This window comes from Fundulus heteroclitus, chromosome 14 (assembly GCF_011125445.2).
Source record: "Fundulus heteroclitus isolate FHET01 chromosome 14, MU-UCD_Fhet_4.1, whole genome shotgun sequence".
In the NCBI taxonomy this organism is placed as follows: domain Eukaryota; kingdom Metazoa; phylum Chordata; class Actinopteri; order Cyprinodontiformes; family Fundulidae; genus Fundulus; species Fundulus heteroclitus.
Genome location: NC_046374.1, coordinates 13,497,092 through 13,510,894, shown reverse-complemented (window position 1 = coordinate 13,510,894; position 13,803 = coordinate 13,497,092). Strand labels below are relative to the sequence as shown.

Genomic DNA, 13,803 nt, shown 5'->3' with positions numbered 1-13,803 from the left:
TAGTCGGACAGCCTGTGAGAAAAAAGTTCTGCCCCAATGTTGTGTTGAGACAAAGCAGGGAGACCCTCTGAGACAGGACGGAGAAATTAAAATGACATTTGCTGCGCAAGTGAGACAAATTCTCTCGGTTCTCTTGGAGCATGTAGCAGTCTTAAACCTATAGCAGCATAACTAAAGAGATAGCTCAGGATAACTTAAGCCACTCTAAGCTTTGTCAAAAAGGAAAGTTTTAAGACTAGTCTTAAAAGTAGACAGGGTGTCTGCCTCACCGACCAAAACTGGGAGTTGGTTCCACAGGAGAGGAGCCTGATGGCTAAAGGATCTGCCTCCCATTCTACTTTTAGAGACTCTAGGAACCACCAGCAGACCTGCAGTCTGAGAGCGAAGTGCTCTGTTAGGAACATACGGGGTAATCAGAGCTCTGGTATATGATGGAGCTTGATTATTGGGGGCTTTCTTTATATGTGAGAAGAATTTCAAATTCTATTCTTGATTTATCAGGAAGCCAATGAAGGGAAGTCATTGGAGAAATATGATCCCTCTTGTTGATTTTCATCAGAACTCTTGCTGCAGCATTCAAAGTGTAAAGCAACACTGCAAAAGTGAGTGGCACAAGAAACGCACAGCTGAAATTTCTCCTGCCGATCTATGGACTCACTTTTACTCAAACCCAAAGATGCCTGCCAGACAAGGGGACAGCAGCCAAGATTAACTTAATATTTATACTACGCAAAAGTTTAATGTTGTTTCTGATAGACTTAGAACAACTTTATTTAACTTTTTTAACAGCTTAACAGTTATTTAATTTTAAAAAAGTGAAATGTTTTTTATAAACTTGTGATAATTTATCATTGTGCGATCTGTGTTAAATTAAAATGTATGACATCACAGTGCCGGTAATGTGGTCTTCATCGTCTCTCATAAACATCCTGGTTTTACCACATTATTTTTTATTAAAATTAGGTCACCCTAGTGCACATCATGTTAGAACAGGATGAGAGTGTTGCCACATTGTTTCTACAAAGTTAAAAGCATGAATTTGTTCAAAATATCTTGGTCTACTGAAGCATTAAGATTGATTTAATTGGAACCAATAGCTCAAATCAAACTCCTATCAAGCATCCCCGCACCATGACCACTTCACTAAACTTTACACGGTACATTTAGGCAGGTGCTGTGGACTGGGTTGCCAGATTGAGAATACGCCTCAACTATCCACTGATAAGCTTGAACGCAGCTTTCAACCCACTGTTCCTTGGCTGATCAGAAGACCACATGAAGTTGCGTCATCAAGATACCCATTCTTCCACTTCATCACTAGAGTGAGGGAGAGACTGGTCTGATCCGACGGCAGTTCAATTGTTTGGTAAAGAATTGCAGCGAGTGAGAGGACAGAAAGACACGGCTACAAACGAGGAATATCTTTATTTAAAAAAAAACAAGACGAACAATGAGCACTTTCACTGTTGACCCCACATCTGTTCTACTGACAGACGCAATCATGAAAAAAGCAGTACTACAAAACATGTCGCATGAACAAAAAAACAAACAAACAAAAATATATATCAAGTACTATCTGGTATGTACAAGCATAATAGTTGGTTTATTATAATTGCTGTTATAGGCAAAAGGCAAAAAAAAAAAAAAGAATGAAAACTGCCGCTGAAGAGAACTGGTATGTGCAAAATACTCTTCACAAGTCCACAAGCTCAGGAGGCTCTGCACCCAGCAGGACCCCACAGGCAGAAATCCACTGCTTTTTGAACGGGCCAACCACCCGTTGGAACAGAGGGGCGGTTCACGAGCTGCGAGGGTACAGGGCGTTTTGTTTGTCCTGCCAGAGAGGTGAGCTTGTGGAAGCCTGGTGAAAAAAGACGTACATGTGGACACCGCCGATCACAGAGAGATCCCAGACGGACAGAACAGCTCGTAATCTCCAACCACAGACAGAGGAACCACGGCGACAATCACTGGTTGACACGAATACGCAGGTACAGGGAAGGGAATTCCCACACAGGTCGACGACTTACACACAGAACGACCAGCGTCTTCAACGAGGCTGTAGGAAACATCAGACGGTGAGGCAAGCTGCCCTTCACCGAAATGACGAGAACACATCAAATGTTGATATCACTATAACGCTTTAAAATTTGACTTCTTAGTTGTATTCATTGGACTAATTCCAATTTATGCTGTCTTTAAAGGACCTCTGGCCTCTTTCAGAGGAGGGGTGGGGGTGGGGGGGACAGAGGTTAATAAATGATAAGAAAATCCCATTTTTTGATTGAGTAGAGATGTGTGGCTCACAACTGGGTTTTAGGTAAGAAATGTCCAATAGTGATGTAAAAACACTGAAGATTTCATTACTAATGCCTGCATTTAGTCCCGTTTCTCAAATGTCCAAATTCCACATTGTTACTTATACGTTTAAAGCTTAATGCAGACTTCAGTAAAGCAGGAAACCATTTGGAGAAAGTTGTTACGAGGCATAATGCTATTCAAAGGTTTGGTCTCCCTCGTTTAGGTTAATATTTTACTCACATTTTCCGCTCATTTTAATTTAAAACGGTGCCGGTAGAACCTACCAGCCACTTGGGGGAAGTCAAAAGCAAGCTGAGAACTGCTGTTTAACACTTTACTACAATTTTCTGTGAACTTGTAAGAAAATATCTGCATACTTTAACAACAGTGACAAAGTAGCTGAAGTTGTGTGTTTTTTACCAGACGGGGTACAGAACCGGAATGAACCCACTTTTAGGTCCTTTGTGGATTTCACTTACTCCTGAGGATGGTGGGTTCTGCAACTGAGTGCTTCTCCAAGCTTACCAGCTAATTTCATTTGGTTTTAATTAATGCACAAAGAATTAAACGGCAGTTTCAGACTGATTACAGCTAAAACTATTCTTTGCTTTACTGTGACCCAGTGTGCGTATTAGCTTTTTGAGAAGTAGGGCTCTAAAATCTACGCATTAAGAGACTGGAGGTGTCCAGATTTGGTCCCAAGTGCTGGATTGTGGTTCTGTTCAAGACTTTTAAATGCCCGTCACTAAATTCAGCTCCCAAAAGCTGCTATGCAACTATGCCTGCTACAACCCTCAACGAGCTCAGTTAAAATTTGTTCAGCCAAGTGTTTGGAATCATGTGCAATGATGATGGTGAAGAAGAGAATGTGTTGGCTGTTGCAGCTTCCTTTTAGTCCGTGCCAAGGGACCGGCTCAGCGCATTGTGTCTAGACAGCCGTGGGTTTGGGAAGAACTGTGCAGAGAGCAGCTAAAACACCAATATTAAAATGCACCGAGTTCCAGGCAAAGCGCGCCGCTTCTAACGCAGAAAGGCAACTTTTTTCACGCAAAGTCTGTCCGCAGACTATTAGCCAGGAGCACACTGAAAGGTGTGACCGGCCAAACCAAAACAGACATATGGGCTCAGGGCAGCGTTGGCTTAGCCCTTCAGCAAACCTGTCTGCAAAAGAGGCAAGTTGTGAATGTATTAAATATCGCGCCTGTATGCACGGAGTCAGAGATCTTTGTAAACACATAAGGCGGTCCTGCAGAATCTGCTGTTGAGACAAAATATCTGCCGCTGTCAAGAAAAGGCGATACCGCCGTCACAGTAATAAAGTAGACCCTGTAGTGTGTTGTTTTACTACACTTTAAAGCCACTAAGTTTTAACGCATGGGATTAATTAAAGTTTAATTCCTTTGGGACGCGGCACTAGAGTTCAACACTTGGGAATCTAAAACTTGTCCCCATTAACGTGCTACAGACTTTAAATCTTGATTCTTATTTTTTTTTAAGTGTAGTTTTGATTCCACAATAACAAATGCATGTAAGTAAATCTCATCTGTGGGATATTTCATTTCTAAAACTCAGCGGAGAGCACACGTAAAGTACAGAAGATACATTCAGTTATGAGGAGGTGAGGCGTTTTGCCCAGCGGTGAAGTCAGAAGCCTTTGGTATGAACCCTCGTGTATCAGGTGGGGACAAACAGAGAAAATAAAATAAAGAGACACGCTGTTGACATCACAACTGTAACACTGTAACATCAACACGGGAAATAAAAAATAAAAAGACAACAAAAACCTCTATTCTCAAACCAACACACCTTATTTTAAACAAAGAGATCAGCATTAACACCATTAAAAAAAAAAAAAACTATTTTTGTAATACTTCAGTGGCGATGGAGAGATACCATGTAGACGACACAAGGCAGCGTCTTTTTAAATGTATCACAAGTCAATATTTTAAATACGCAATTATTTAGCAGAATTTCTTAATTTTATTCGATTTGTCTTGCTGCTAAAAAAACCCAACCAACACCTTTGCCTTGTGCGCAGCTACAAAGTGAAGATGATGACCGCTGCAGCTTCTGCAGCCCTGATCCGGTAATCAGTGACGCTGACGATCACCACATCATCGAAGCACACAGAAACACGCACACACACACTACACACATCCCGTCACATTATAGAAAACTGTTTATCGTAGTTTCAAGGGGTTTTTTTTTCTTTGAAGTTTTTGACCACGTTATGTTTTATTCGTCACATACACCTCTGTACACGCACTGATCACCTCACAACATTCTGGAGAAGGCGGACCTGCACCAGAACCACAGAACGGATCGACATGGCCGCTGTTTTCCCTGTGCTATCAGCAAGTCTCAGGGAAAGTTTTTCTTTTTTTTAATGGGCATCTGTCGTCAATAAAAGCGGGATTTTGAAGAAAACTGGCTGTTGTGCTTCTATCTAGGAACGGATACAGCGAAAAATAAGAAAAGCGCACTTTTTTTCTTCTTCCTCCAATTGCTCCTCAATGCTGTTGGGTTTGGGGCTGTTTACACATGCATTGTTATTGGGAGTTACCTGCTACATGTTTAGTCAGGTTATTGTATTTTATTACCAGCTGAAGTCATTGAAATGGTCCACGTGTGTTCAGAAGTGCATAGCGTTTGAGGACAAAAGAAAAAAACGGCACATCGGATTTACCACTACGCTTCACAGAACGGGTATTAAGAGGGGGAAGGTTTCACTGGTTTTCACAAGACCACGGTTCTAAAATAAAAGACGCTTCCCCCGTATATACATGTATATAGTTCTTATGTTTGCTTTTTTTAATTTTTTGGCATTTGAACATCTATAATTTATTTTACAGGAAAAAAAGAACTGCTAAATGGAAGCCCTTGAAATGAAATAAATACGTTAGTGGGTCCTTTTGTCTTGCGGATGTAGAAATTCTCTCGTTCGTGTGGGGATCAGGTGGTGGGATGAGGCATAAAGCAGCCGGTTTAGTGAGTAAGGGCTTAAAAACTGGATCGCTTTTACATGCTGCTGCATTCCTTAAAACGGAAACATAAATGGTGACTGGCTAAGAAACTTGTGCTGTGATATCTTTGTAATCTCACACATACACACACACACAAACATCATGTACATTCACGTGTGCATGCACACTTAATTCACTCACACTCACAAAAAAAAAGCAAAAACAAAAAAAAGCATTAAAGTGACTAGTAACAGCGTTGCACTCCGGCACCTCCTCCTCCTCCTCCTCGGAGAAATCGGACGAATGTGGTTTTTCGTGGGATCAAAGAAAGGAAAATGGTCCGGCTGCTTGCTCCGCGTCTCCTCTGTAGGTCTTTTTGTGCAAAAAGGGAGTGTGAGGGGAGAAGAGAGTCAGGCGAGCGGAGGAGGTGAAGCTCGGTCCTACGACGGGGGCTTGCTGTAGCCGAAAAGTCCCACCGGCAGGTACTTGACGTGAGTGGGCCACTGCGCGGCCAGCTGGAAGAACTTGACGTCGTTCCACTCGACGCCGTCTATGGACACTGGAGGCAAAAAGCAGCAGGGGGGGGGGGGTGAATGAAAGCGGACGCTTGGTGACGAGCAAACACCGGGCCGTCGGCTCACCTTTCAGGATGGTCTGTTGCTGCTTTGCCGAGCAGATGAGGCGGCTGATGCCTTCGATCATCTGGCTCTTAGAGTCCATGTCCTTCTCTTTGGGCTTCTTTCCCAGAAAGATGGTGGGAACTGAAGGCAACAACAGACTTAAACTACCCTGGCATCCACATGTTTGGATTTAATCTGTCAGGCATGCTATACTAGAAATTAGTTCCAAGAAAAATACATATGATTCACCTCCCCCACCCACAAAAAAAAAATTAACAGGTTCTTTACACTGCATCTTAGTCTTAAATATATTAGCAGACAATAAAATCAATTGTGACCAAATCAAATTATAATGAAGAAATCTTTCAACCGTAGTTAAAGAAAAATCCTTATCTATAAGGTGGTTTAACCTGCAATCTCAACATAAGGCACATATTAAGTGTTTTTAAGTGTTTATTGGTTGTGTCCTAAGCCAGAGTCTGTCCTGAAAGATTTCACCGCGGTCACAATAAAACTTCTTTAAACTCCAGCAGCCAGGCGAGTCTGTGAGGTTATGTCTCGAGCAGCTTTGCACATTTAGAAACTGAAGTCTTTGTCCCTTCCTCTTGGATGTCCATACAGTCTGACTGATCTTGAGCTTTTACCATTTTAAAGTCCTTCCACAGACTGTGGACTTTGACTGGACCGTTCTAACACATAACTACGCTTTGGTCTAAACCATCACACTGTAGTTCTGGATATACTGAGAAACCTTTTCCTGCCTGAAGGGGAACATCCGCACCAGTATCACGTCTAGGTCTGCATCTGCACCACATTCTTTATCTTCTGAAATGATGGACTGTGAGACGTTCAAAGCTTGGGATGTTGACGTTTTATAACCTATTCCCTGCTTTAACATTTTCCACATCATCCTTCATTTGTCTGCGCGGTTCCACTGGTCTTCATGCGTTCTCTAACAAACCTTTGAGGCCCTTACAGAACATCTGTATTTACCATAAATTAACCAAAATTTTAATCAACTTAACCCATTAATTAGGTGCTTTATGAAGACAATTTGCACCGCTGGACCTCAGGAGTAAAAGAGTAAAGGGAGCTGAATGCTACTTTCATTTGTGCTGCTACTTAGGCAATACTTTGTGTCGCTCTACTACAATAAACTAGGGCTGAACGATTTTGGAAAATAATCCAATTGCGATTTTTTTTCTTAATATTGCGATTTAATGCGATTTTTTTCCCCCAGTTTAATTTATCGTGTGTTTTAAAATATATACAAACAACAAATCAATTTGTTTCCTCACCATGTAGATTAGTTGCTAAAAGACCCACAGCATCTAAACTCAGAGCAGAACTGATTGCGTTCTGCCTACAATATATTTCAATCAAAATTGCAATTTTGACTTTTCTCTGCGTTAACCACAAACAACAAAAATGGCCTTTAAATAAAGATGTTTGTAAACAAGGACTATTTTAAATATGAACTTTTAATGTTTCTATTGATCAGAATATTATTCAAGAAAACAACTTTTAATTGATTTGGACATCAAACCTTGTTGAACATAAAGCGCACCCAACAAGCAAGTCTATGTATTAAACTGATTGACCTGTACTTAATGCTTTGTATGATTATATAAACTCTAAAACAATAAAATTAGATTATCTCACTGCTGCAACTGTCTTCCCTTCCATGTGGAGGCAAACCCACTTCAAACATTTTACCAACACCTAATTGACGTGTACAATTCCCTAATTGTTACATAGTCAAAAATTGCAGACCTCTGCAATTTGGAAATTGCGTTTTTTTAAATCACGATTATATTGAAAATGCGATTAATTGTTCAGCCCTACATAAACCACTTTAAAATACATTCAAGTTTGAGGTTGCTGTGTGAGAAGTTGTTCAAGGGGTGTGAATACGTCAAAGCACTGTGCCTACAACCCCCACCCCCACCCCCCACCCTCTTCTGAATATAATTAGTAAATCACAGGGTACATTTTTCCCTGCCCTGAGCCCATATGTCTTGCTTCTATTTGGACAACTTCAACAAAACACTCATTAGGTTCAGATTTTGAGAAGCTAAAACAACAAACACTGCAGCTTCATCTCACCTTTCTTGTTCTTTTCCTTGGTGACCACCGTCATGGCCATGGTGTTGACCAGCGTCTGTGGGTCGCTGCTGCCCCCTCCTGGTAGCCGGCTGACCTGCAGTGAGCGGAAGGCGCTCTTCAGCGTGTTCTTGCAGCCCGTGTCGCGTCGCTCGCCCTCCCGCCGCTTGTCTGCCAGAGACGCCAGCCAGTAATCCACCTGCAGGCCGATGGCGTCCACGCCGTGAGGCATGCTGGGGCTCCTGCGCACAGAAAGTCCTCAGAAATAACAACAGGAAGCACTGAGGGGGGATGTTTTATTCAGCCTTTACACTGCAAAAACAGAACTAGAAATAAGTAAAATCTTATAATGAGTGTATTTGTGCTCGATTTGAGCAGGAAAATAAGATGATTTGCCAATGGAATAAGATTTTTGCACTTAAAATAGGAACAAATCATCTCCTTCATCTTATTTCAAGTGCATGATGTCTAATTATCTTATTTTAAGGGTCAAAATACTCATTCCATTGGCAGATAATCTTATTTACCTGCCCAAATCAAGGATAAATACACTAACTTTAAGAACATTTTACTTATTTTTAGATCCGTTTTTGCAGTGTATTGCTGTTAGGGGAACATTCCTCTTTCATTTGAGACACCAGACTCGTTTTAGTTCATTCAATTTTGCTCCAACCTAAAAAACTTCTTGTAATGAATATTTGATCTTGTATTCAAATAGTCGGGGGGGACGAAATGAAAGTTTAATCAGAATCAGGCCGTCTTACCCTTGTACTGTGAGGACGCTGCCCATGGAGGGGGAGGAGGGCGGTGTAGCTGCCTCTTTGATCATTCCTGTGGGGGAGCTGTGAGATGGCGGGGATGTAGACGGGACGGCCAAGCTGACTCCAACACCCTCCTCTTGATCTCCTGGAAGGAGGAGAAGAAGAAAAAGCCAGCAGAAGTCAGCTGATCAGGTTGAGATCCAGGTCATCTCTGTGCTCCTGTCTAAACCCTCACCTGTGGGAGAGCTTGCAGACTCGATGAGGCCCACCTTTACGATCTGGAAAACAGAGGGTGGAGGTCAGCTAAAGCATCGTAGGGGAGCATGCAGCCGTTTCACCTAAAGGCTAAAACTCTCACCCCGATGAAGGGGATGAACTTCTGGTAGGATTCCTCCTCCCGCCTGCAGACGAGATGGAAAAAGGGCCGGTTATTTACGATGCGCCGCGATGGGCTAGCTTTTTGATTTTTAAGGGCCTTCACTCACGTTCTGTGTTTGCAGGTGAGCATTGCCTCAGCGATGGGCAGCTGGTGGGTGACTGAGGCTCCGCTGATGTACTGGCTGATCCTTCCGGAAACGTCCAACTGATCTGAAGGCGAAACGTGACACCAATCAGGCCTGAGCTCGGCGGGAAGGAGAGCTGTAGCTTGTAAATCCACCAACCGGTACCTGTCTGAGGCGGCTCAGGCCGGCTGAACACGTCTCTCCATGCGCCGTCCAGGAAGGAGGAGCTGTAGCGGTTGTCCAGGGACCCCAGGTGTTTCGCGACTGGATGGGATCCTGGAAGAAAAAAAAAAAACGAGGAGCAACAAGAGTCCGTTTAGAACCTTCTCCTCGCTCTGAGCACAGCAAGCGTCCTGGATGAGGGAGAGAGGCGTCCTCACCCAGAGGCACCACCAGGAAGCGCATGTGGTTGAGCCAGTCGGAGGTTTTGTTGGCCAGCTGAGTGACGAAGAACTGCAGGATGGCTCCCAGGTAACTGTGGCTGCCCACGGCCACCACCTTCACCGCTCTGGGCATGGACGAGTTGCAGTTACAGCTGCAGGGAGACGGAGGAAGCAAAGACACGAGGGGGTGAAACTGAGACCCGTCAGTCCCGTCAGCTTTTAAAACAACCAGCATGGCTGTGCTCTGAAACCTTTAAATGTGTGACTTAAAAGTGGAAATGATGCAGAACACCACAGACACACACACATGCCCCCATGTTTTTCTCCATCATATACTTGGAGAAAGGTCTTTCAATTTAAGGGTTTTAATATATAACCTTATCACACTATAAAATCTATCTGATCTAACCTCACATGTACAAACAGCGCATAATCCAACATGTCATTATTTAGGGAGTGAGAACAAAGCCGTAACTCCCAGACATGCATAACATTATACGTATATAATGTGTAAAAGGGAGTGTTTTCTGTTCCCCATGACTGTTCGGACCTTAAATTATAACGTTGGGGATTTAAGATGCTCCATTTCCATCTTTTAAATTCACATCATTGAGTCCCGTTTGCTAGCAGAGCTTTTAAAATAGCCTTAAATAATTAAAATAGTAACATTTACAGCATCTTACATTGAAAACACAACTTGTTTATCGTAGCAGATTAAGATATGGGAATTTAAGATTCAATATTTCTTTCATAAATACTAAAAATTCAACTCTTTTTTTCAGAGCATTTCTGAGCACAACAGTTTTTTCCATATTACATAAGCATTTTATTAGATACTTAGCTTGACTTTAAACTGTTTTAAAAATTAATTTAATATACTCAGTTATTTAGTTTAATAAATATTTTACAGCACTTGATGGAATTAAATTATTTGAACAAATTGTTTCCACTTTTATCCTTTTTATTATTTGTGATCCTGAATTCTTAAGAACTAAAATAGATTTCAGGATATAGGCGTCTTGGATTAGCATTTGTCTATTTGTGTTTCCTTTTTTTAATGGCTCCTTATTTTTTATTGCCTCATTTTTATAGCTAAGCTTTGTCATTTTACCCTCCAAAAAATGACTCTACATAAAATAGGAAATAAATGAATAATGCTCAGTTATGGTCAGTGACACATTTGATTAAAAACACACAAAGGTGATCTTATTAACTGCACCACACGCTTATTAGCATCGTATGCCGTTATTTTTTATTAGTATAGATAGACTAATCTTATTCCTATGGATAAAATTGTGACAAATTGATGACTAACCCTCAGGAACAGTAGCTAAAACTTCAGGTATTGCTCCCCCACTGCAAGAAGCTTTGGAAAGGACCAAATGACAAAGTTTGAATTTAATAGAGTAAAAATAAAAGAGCTGAAGGTTTAAAAAGTAAAAAGGCAAATGTGAGTAAGAGGAGGAGGCGAGGAAGGAGGAAAATGATAAAGTAGGTTTAATTATCTGGTGTATCATGCAGGCAAAGGGAAGGGCAGTGACTCAGAGGGTGTAAATAATAGACTTTTTTTTTTAAAAAACTCACAATTTCTGGATGCGCGTGAGCACGGCAGAAAGCACCGCCTGGATCTCAGCGGATGAACACGTGCAGACCACCGGGTGTCTCTGTCCTTGCAGCTGCTCTGCAACATACTGCAACACAAACACACAGAGAAGGTGAGGTGTGCGGTCCAAAATGAGCACCGTTGTTGTTCATTTGTGGGAGGGGGGGGGGGGGCTGTGAGGCTTACCTGCCCTTGCCAATCTGTGCCATTGACCAGGATGAGGCTTTCAGGGAGAGCAGAATCCGATAACAGGATCTGGTTCAGCTGATCGTACACGGCTTTCCTCAGAACCTACACACAGAGAGAAATATCCTGGGTTTAGAAATCCCCCCCCACAGAACCACGTTTACTCTTCGGATGACTCATCTGCACATACATAATTCATCTCTCAGCTCCAGGGGGATCATGCATTAACAGACTGAGGTTTCTTTACTTTGGGAACAGCGTATACAGGCATAAGAGCAGCAAGAACAAAAAGCAGCGGTTTTATGTGTAAATCAGCGGGAGCGCCCTGAGCCTGAACGAATAACGTTGCCTATGATTAGATCCCGGAGGGAAAAAAAAAACCTCATTAAAATATGAGCGCTGATGCCAGAGTCTCGTACCGGTGTGCTGTGCCCCAGCTCCGGGGATCTCTCCGAGTCGGAGCTGTTGGTGCGTTCGCTCAGAGGCTTGGACAGCTGTCGCTCCTTCATGGGAGTGGTGCTGCTGCGCTTCTGCCTGGGCGTGTGGCCCCCGTCCAGCCTAAACACAGAAAAAAAACCATGAAGCGCTTCAGAACGAGCTCAGAGAGAATCCCACGCTCCAACGTCGATGCTATTTGTACCCTTACAACATTTCCACAAGTTATTTATGTGCTGCGTCAGCATTACAAAGTCAAAAACAATCGATACATGAGCTTCAAAATGTGTCTACAAGACACACGTTGGTATCGGCCCCTTTTCCTCTGATGACCCTAAATATAATCCTTCACAATAGACCTCACTTCTGACTTGAGTCCGCCTGTGTATAACTAAATCTTGGTATAAATGCAGCCGTGAAGGCCTCAGAGGTTCGTAAAACTAACACTGCACCTCAACCTCTAAACACAGTTACTGTGAAACATGGCAGCGGCAGCATCATGCTGCGGGCAACACTGCAAAAACGGAACTTAAAATATGTAAAATGTTCTTAAACGTTGTGTATTTGTCCTTGATTTGAGCAGGTAAATAAGATTATTTGCCAATGAAATAAGATTTTTGCACTTAAAATAGGAACAACTCATCTCCATCGTCTTATTTCAAGTGCAGGATGTCTAATTATCTTATTTTAGGGGTGAAAATACTCACTCCCTTGGCAAATAATCTTATTCACCTACTCAAATCAAGGACACTAACTTTAAGAACATTTTACTTATTTTTAGATCCAATTTTGCAGTGAGGTTGCTCAGATACAAAAAAACAAACAAACAAAAAAACCTAAAAAACAACTAAAAGCAGGAATATCCTGAGGAAAACCTTCACTTGAGCCAGAACTACAATGTATTGGCGTAGCTCAGACTTAGAGAGAGTTGAAACTAGAGTCTAAAACCTTGTCCAGCCATGGAGGAACAGGAAAAAAGGCCACACGCGCAAAACTGCTAGAGAAAAAAAAAATTAAAACAATGTTTCCTTTTCCTTCCACTTCACAATTATGCACTAATTGGTGTTGATTTGATACCATAGCATCTAATAAAACACATGTACATACCAACATTTTCTTACTGTACAACCCCACGCTTTAATGTTTGCAAGGCAGTGTAGAACAGATAGCACTTTATTTTGTGTTTGTTTTCTAGCCTTTACAGAGGAATGATCCTGGGTCTCAATCAAAGAAACCCGTGTTAGTGGAGACAAGCCAGAGAGAGATTGGACAAGTCCAACAAAACGAGGGGGAAGGTGTTAATCTGTCCAAATGTCTTTTTATTACAGGTTACGGGTCTCAGAGTGGGAAACGGTTCCCTGCTGATCCTCTCAGAATATAAGAGAGCAAGAATGATAGGAAGATAATCCATAATGAAACATACTAATTAAAAAACACACAACAAAATATCCTGCAAATGTTTGGTTTCATCTTTTAGCAGAGTCACCCCGTTCATATCGTCTCCCATTTATTTATTTTTTGCTTGTTTGTTTGTTGGCCTCCTGAATTTTTCTAGGCGTTTAACGCTTTCTTCTCTGATTTTGTTCCTCTTTCTCTGGACATTTCCTGCCTTGTTGAATCGTCTTATTCCTGAAAAGTGCCATATAAATAAACTTGGCCTTGCCTTTGTGGTCCAATACGCCTCTCTGTTTAGCTGTTTATAATTATGGAGGTCTTTCTGATTTAACCTGAAGCCAGGCTTTCCGCTTTCAGGAGTATAGCAGCTCTTTATTACAGTTTTAAGCCTCTTCAGGGGATCCATTTTATTTAGGAAACATTTCTGTATCCTGTGACAAAGGAGCAAGTGTAAACAGTTTTATCCTCTCCATATTGGAACTGCAACAACAGGACACAGAGTCAACAAACGGAGATAAACGGGACGTGATCCCAGTAAGGTTTTATTAAA

General features: G+C 41.9%; 1 protein-coding gene across 1 annotated transcript in view; it reads right to left on the bottom strand.

The window, feature by feature from the left end:
- Nucleotides 1–1,406: 1,406 nt before the first annotated feature.
- Nucleotides 1,407–13,803, bottom strand: part of LOC105933672 (phosphofurin acidic cluster sorting protein 1) — a gene marked incomplete in the record, with an annotated part of 81,349 nt that continues 68,952 nt past the window's right edge. The window contains 12 exon segments of the mRNA XM_036146320.1: nucleotides 1,407–5,823; nucleotides 5,906–6,025; nucleotides 7,991–8,229; nucleotides 8,752–8,893; nucleotides 8,984–9,026; nucleotides 9,107–9,149; nucleotides 9,234–9,336; nucleotides 9,417–9,527; nucleotides 9,632–9,786; nucleotides 11,219–11,325; nucleotides 11,424–11,528; nucleotides 11,843–11,981. Coding sequence (XP_036002213.1) covers nucleotides 5,705–5,823; nucleotides 5,906–6,025; nucleotides 7,991–8,229; nucleotides 8,752–8,893; nucleotides 8,984–9,026; nucleotides 9,107–9,149; nucleotides 9,234–9,336; nucleotides 9,417–9,527; nucleotides 9,632–9,786; nucleotides 11,219–11,325; nucleotides 11,424–11,528; nucleotides 11,843–11,981 — 1,426 coding nt within the window.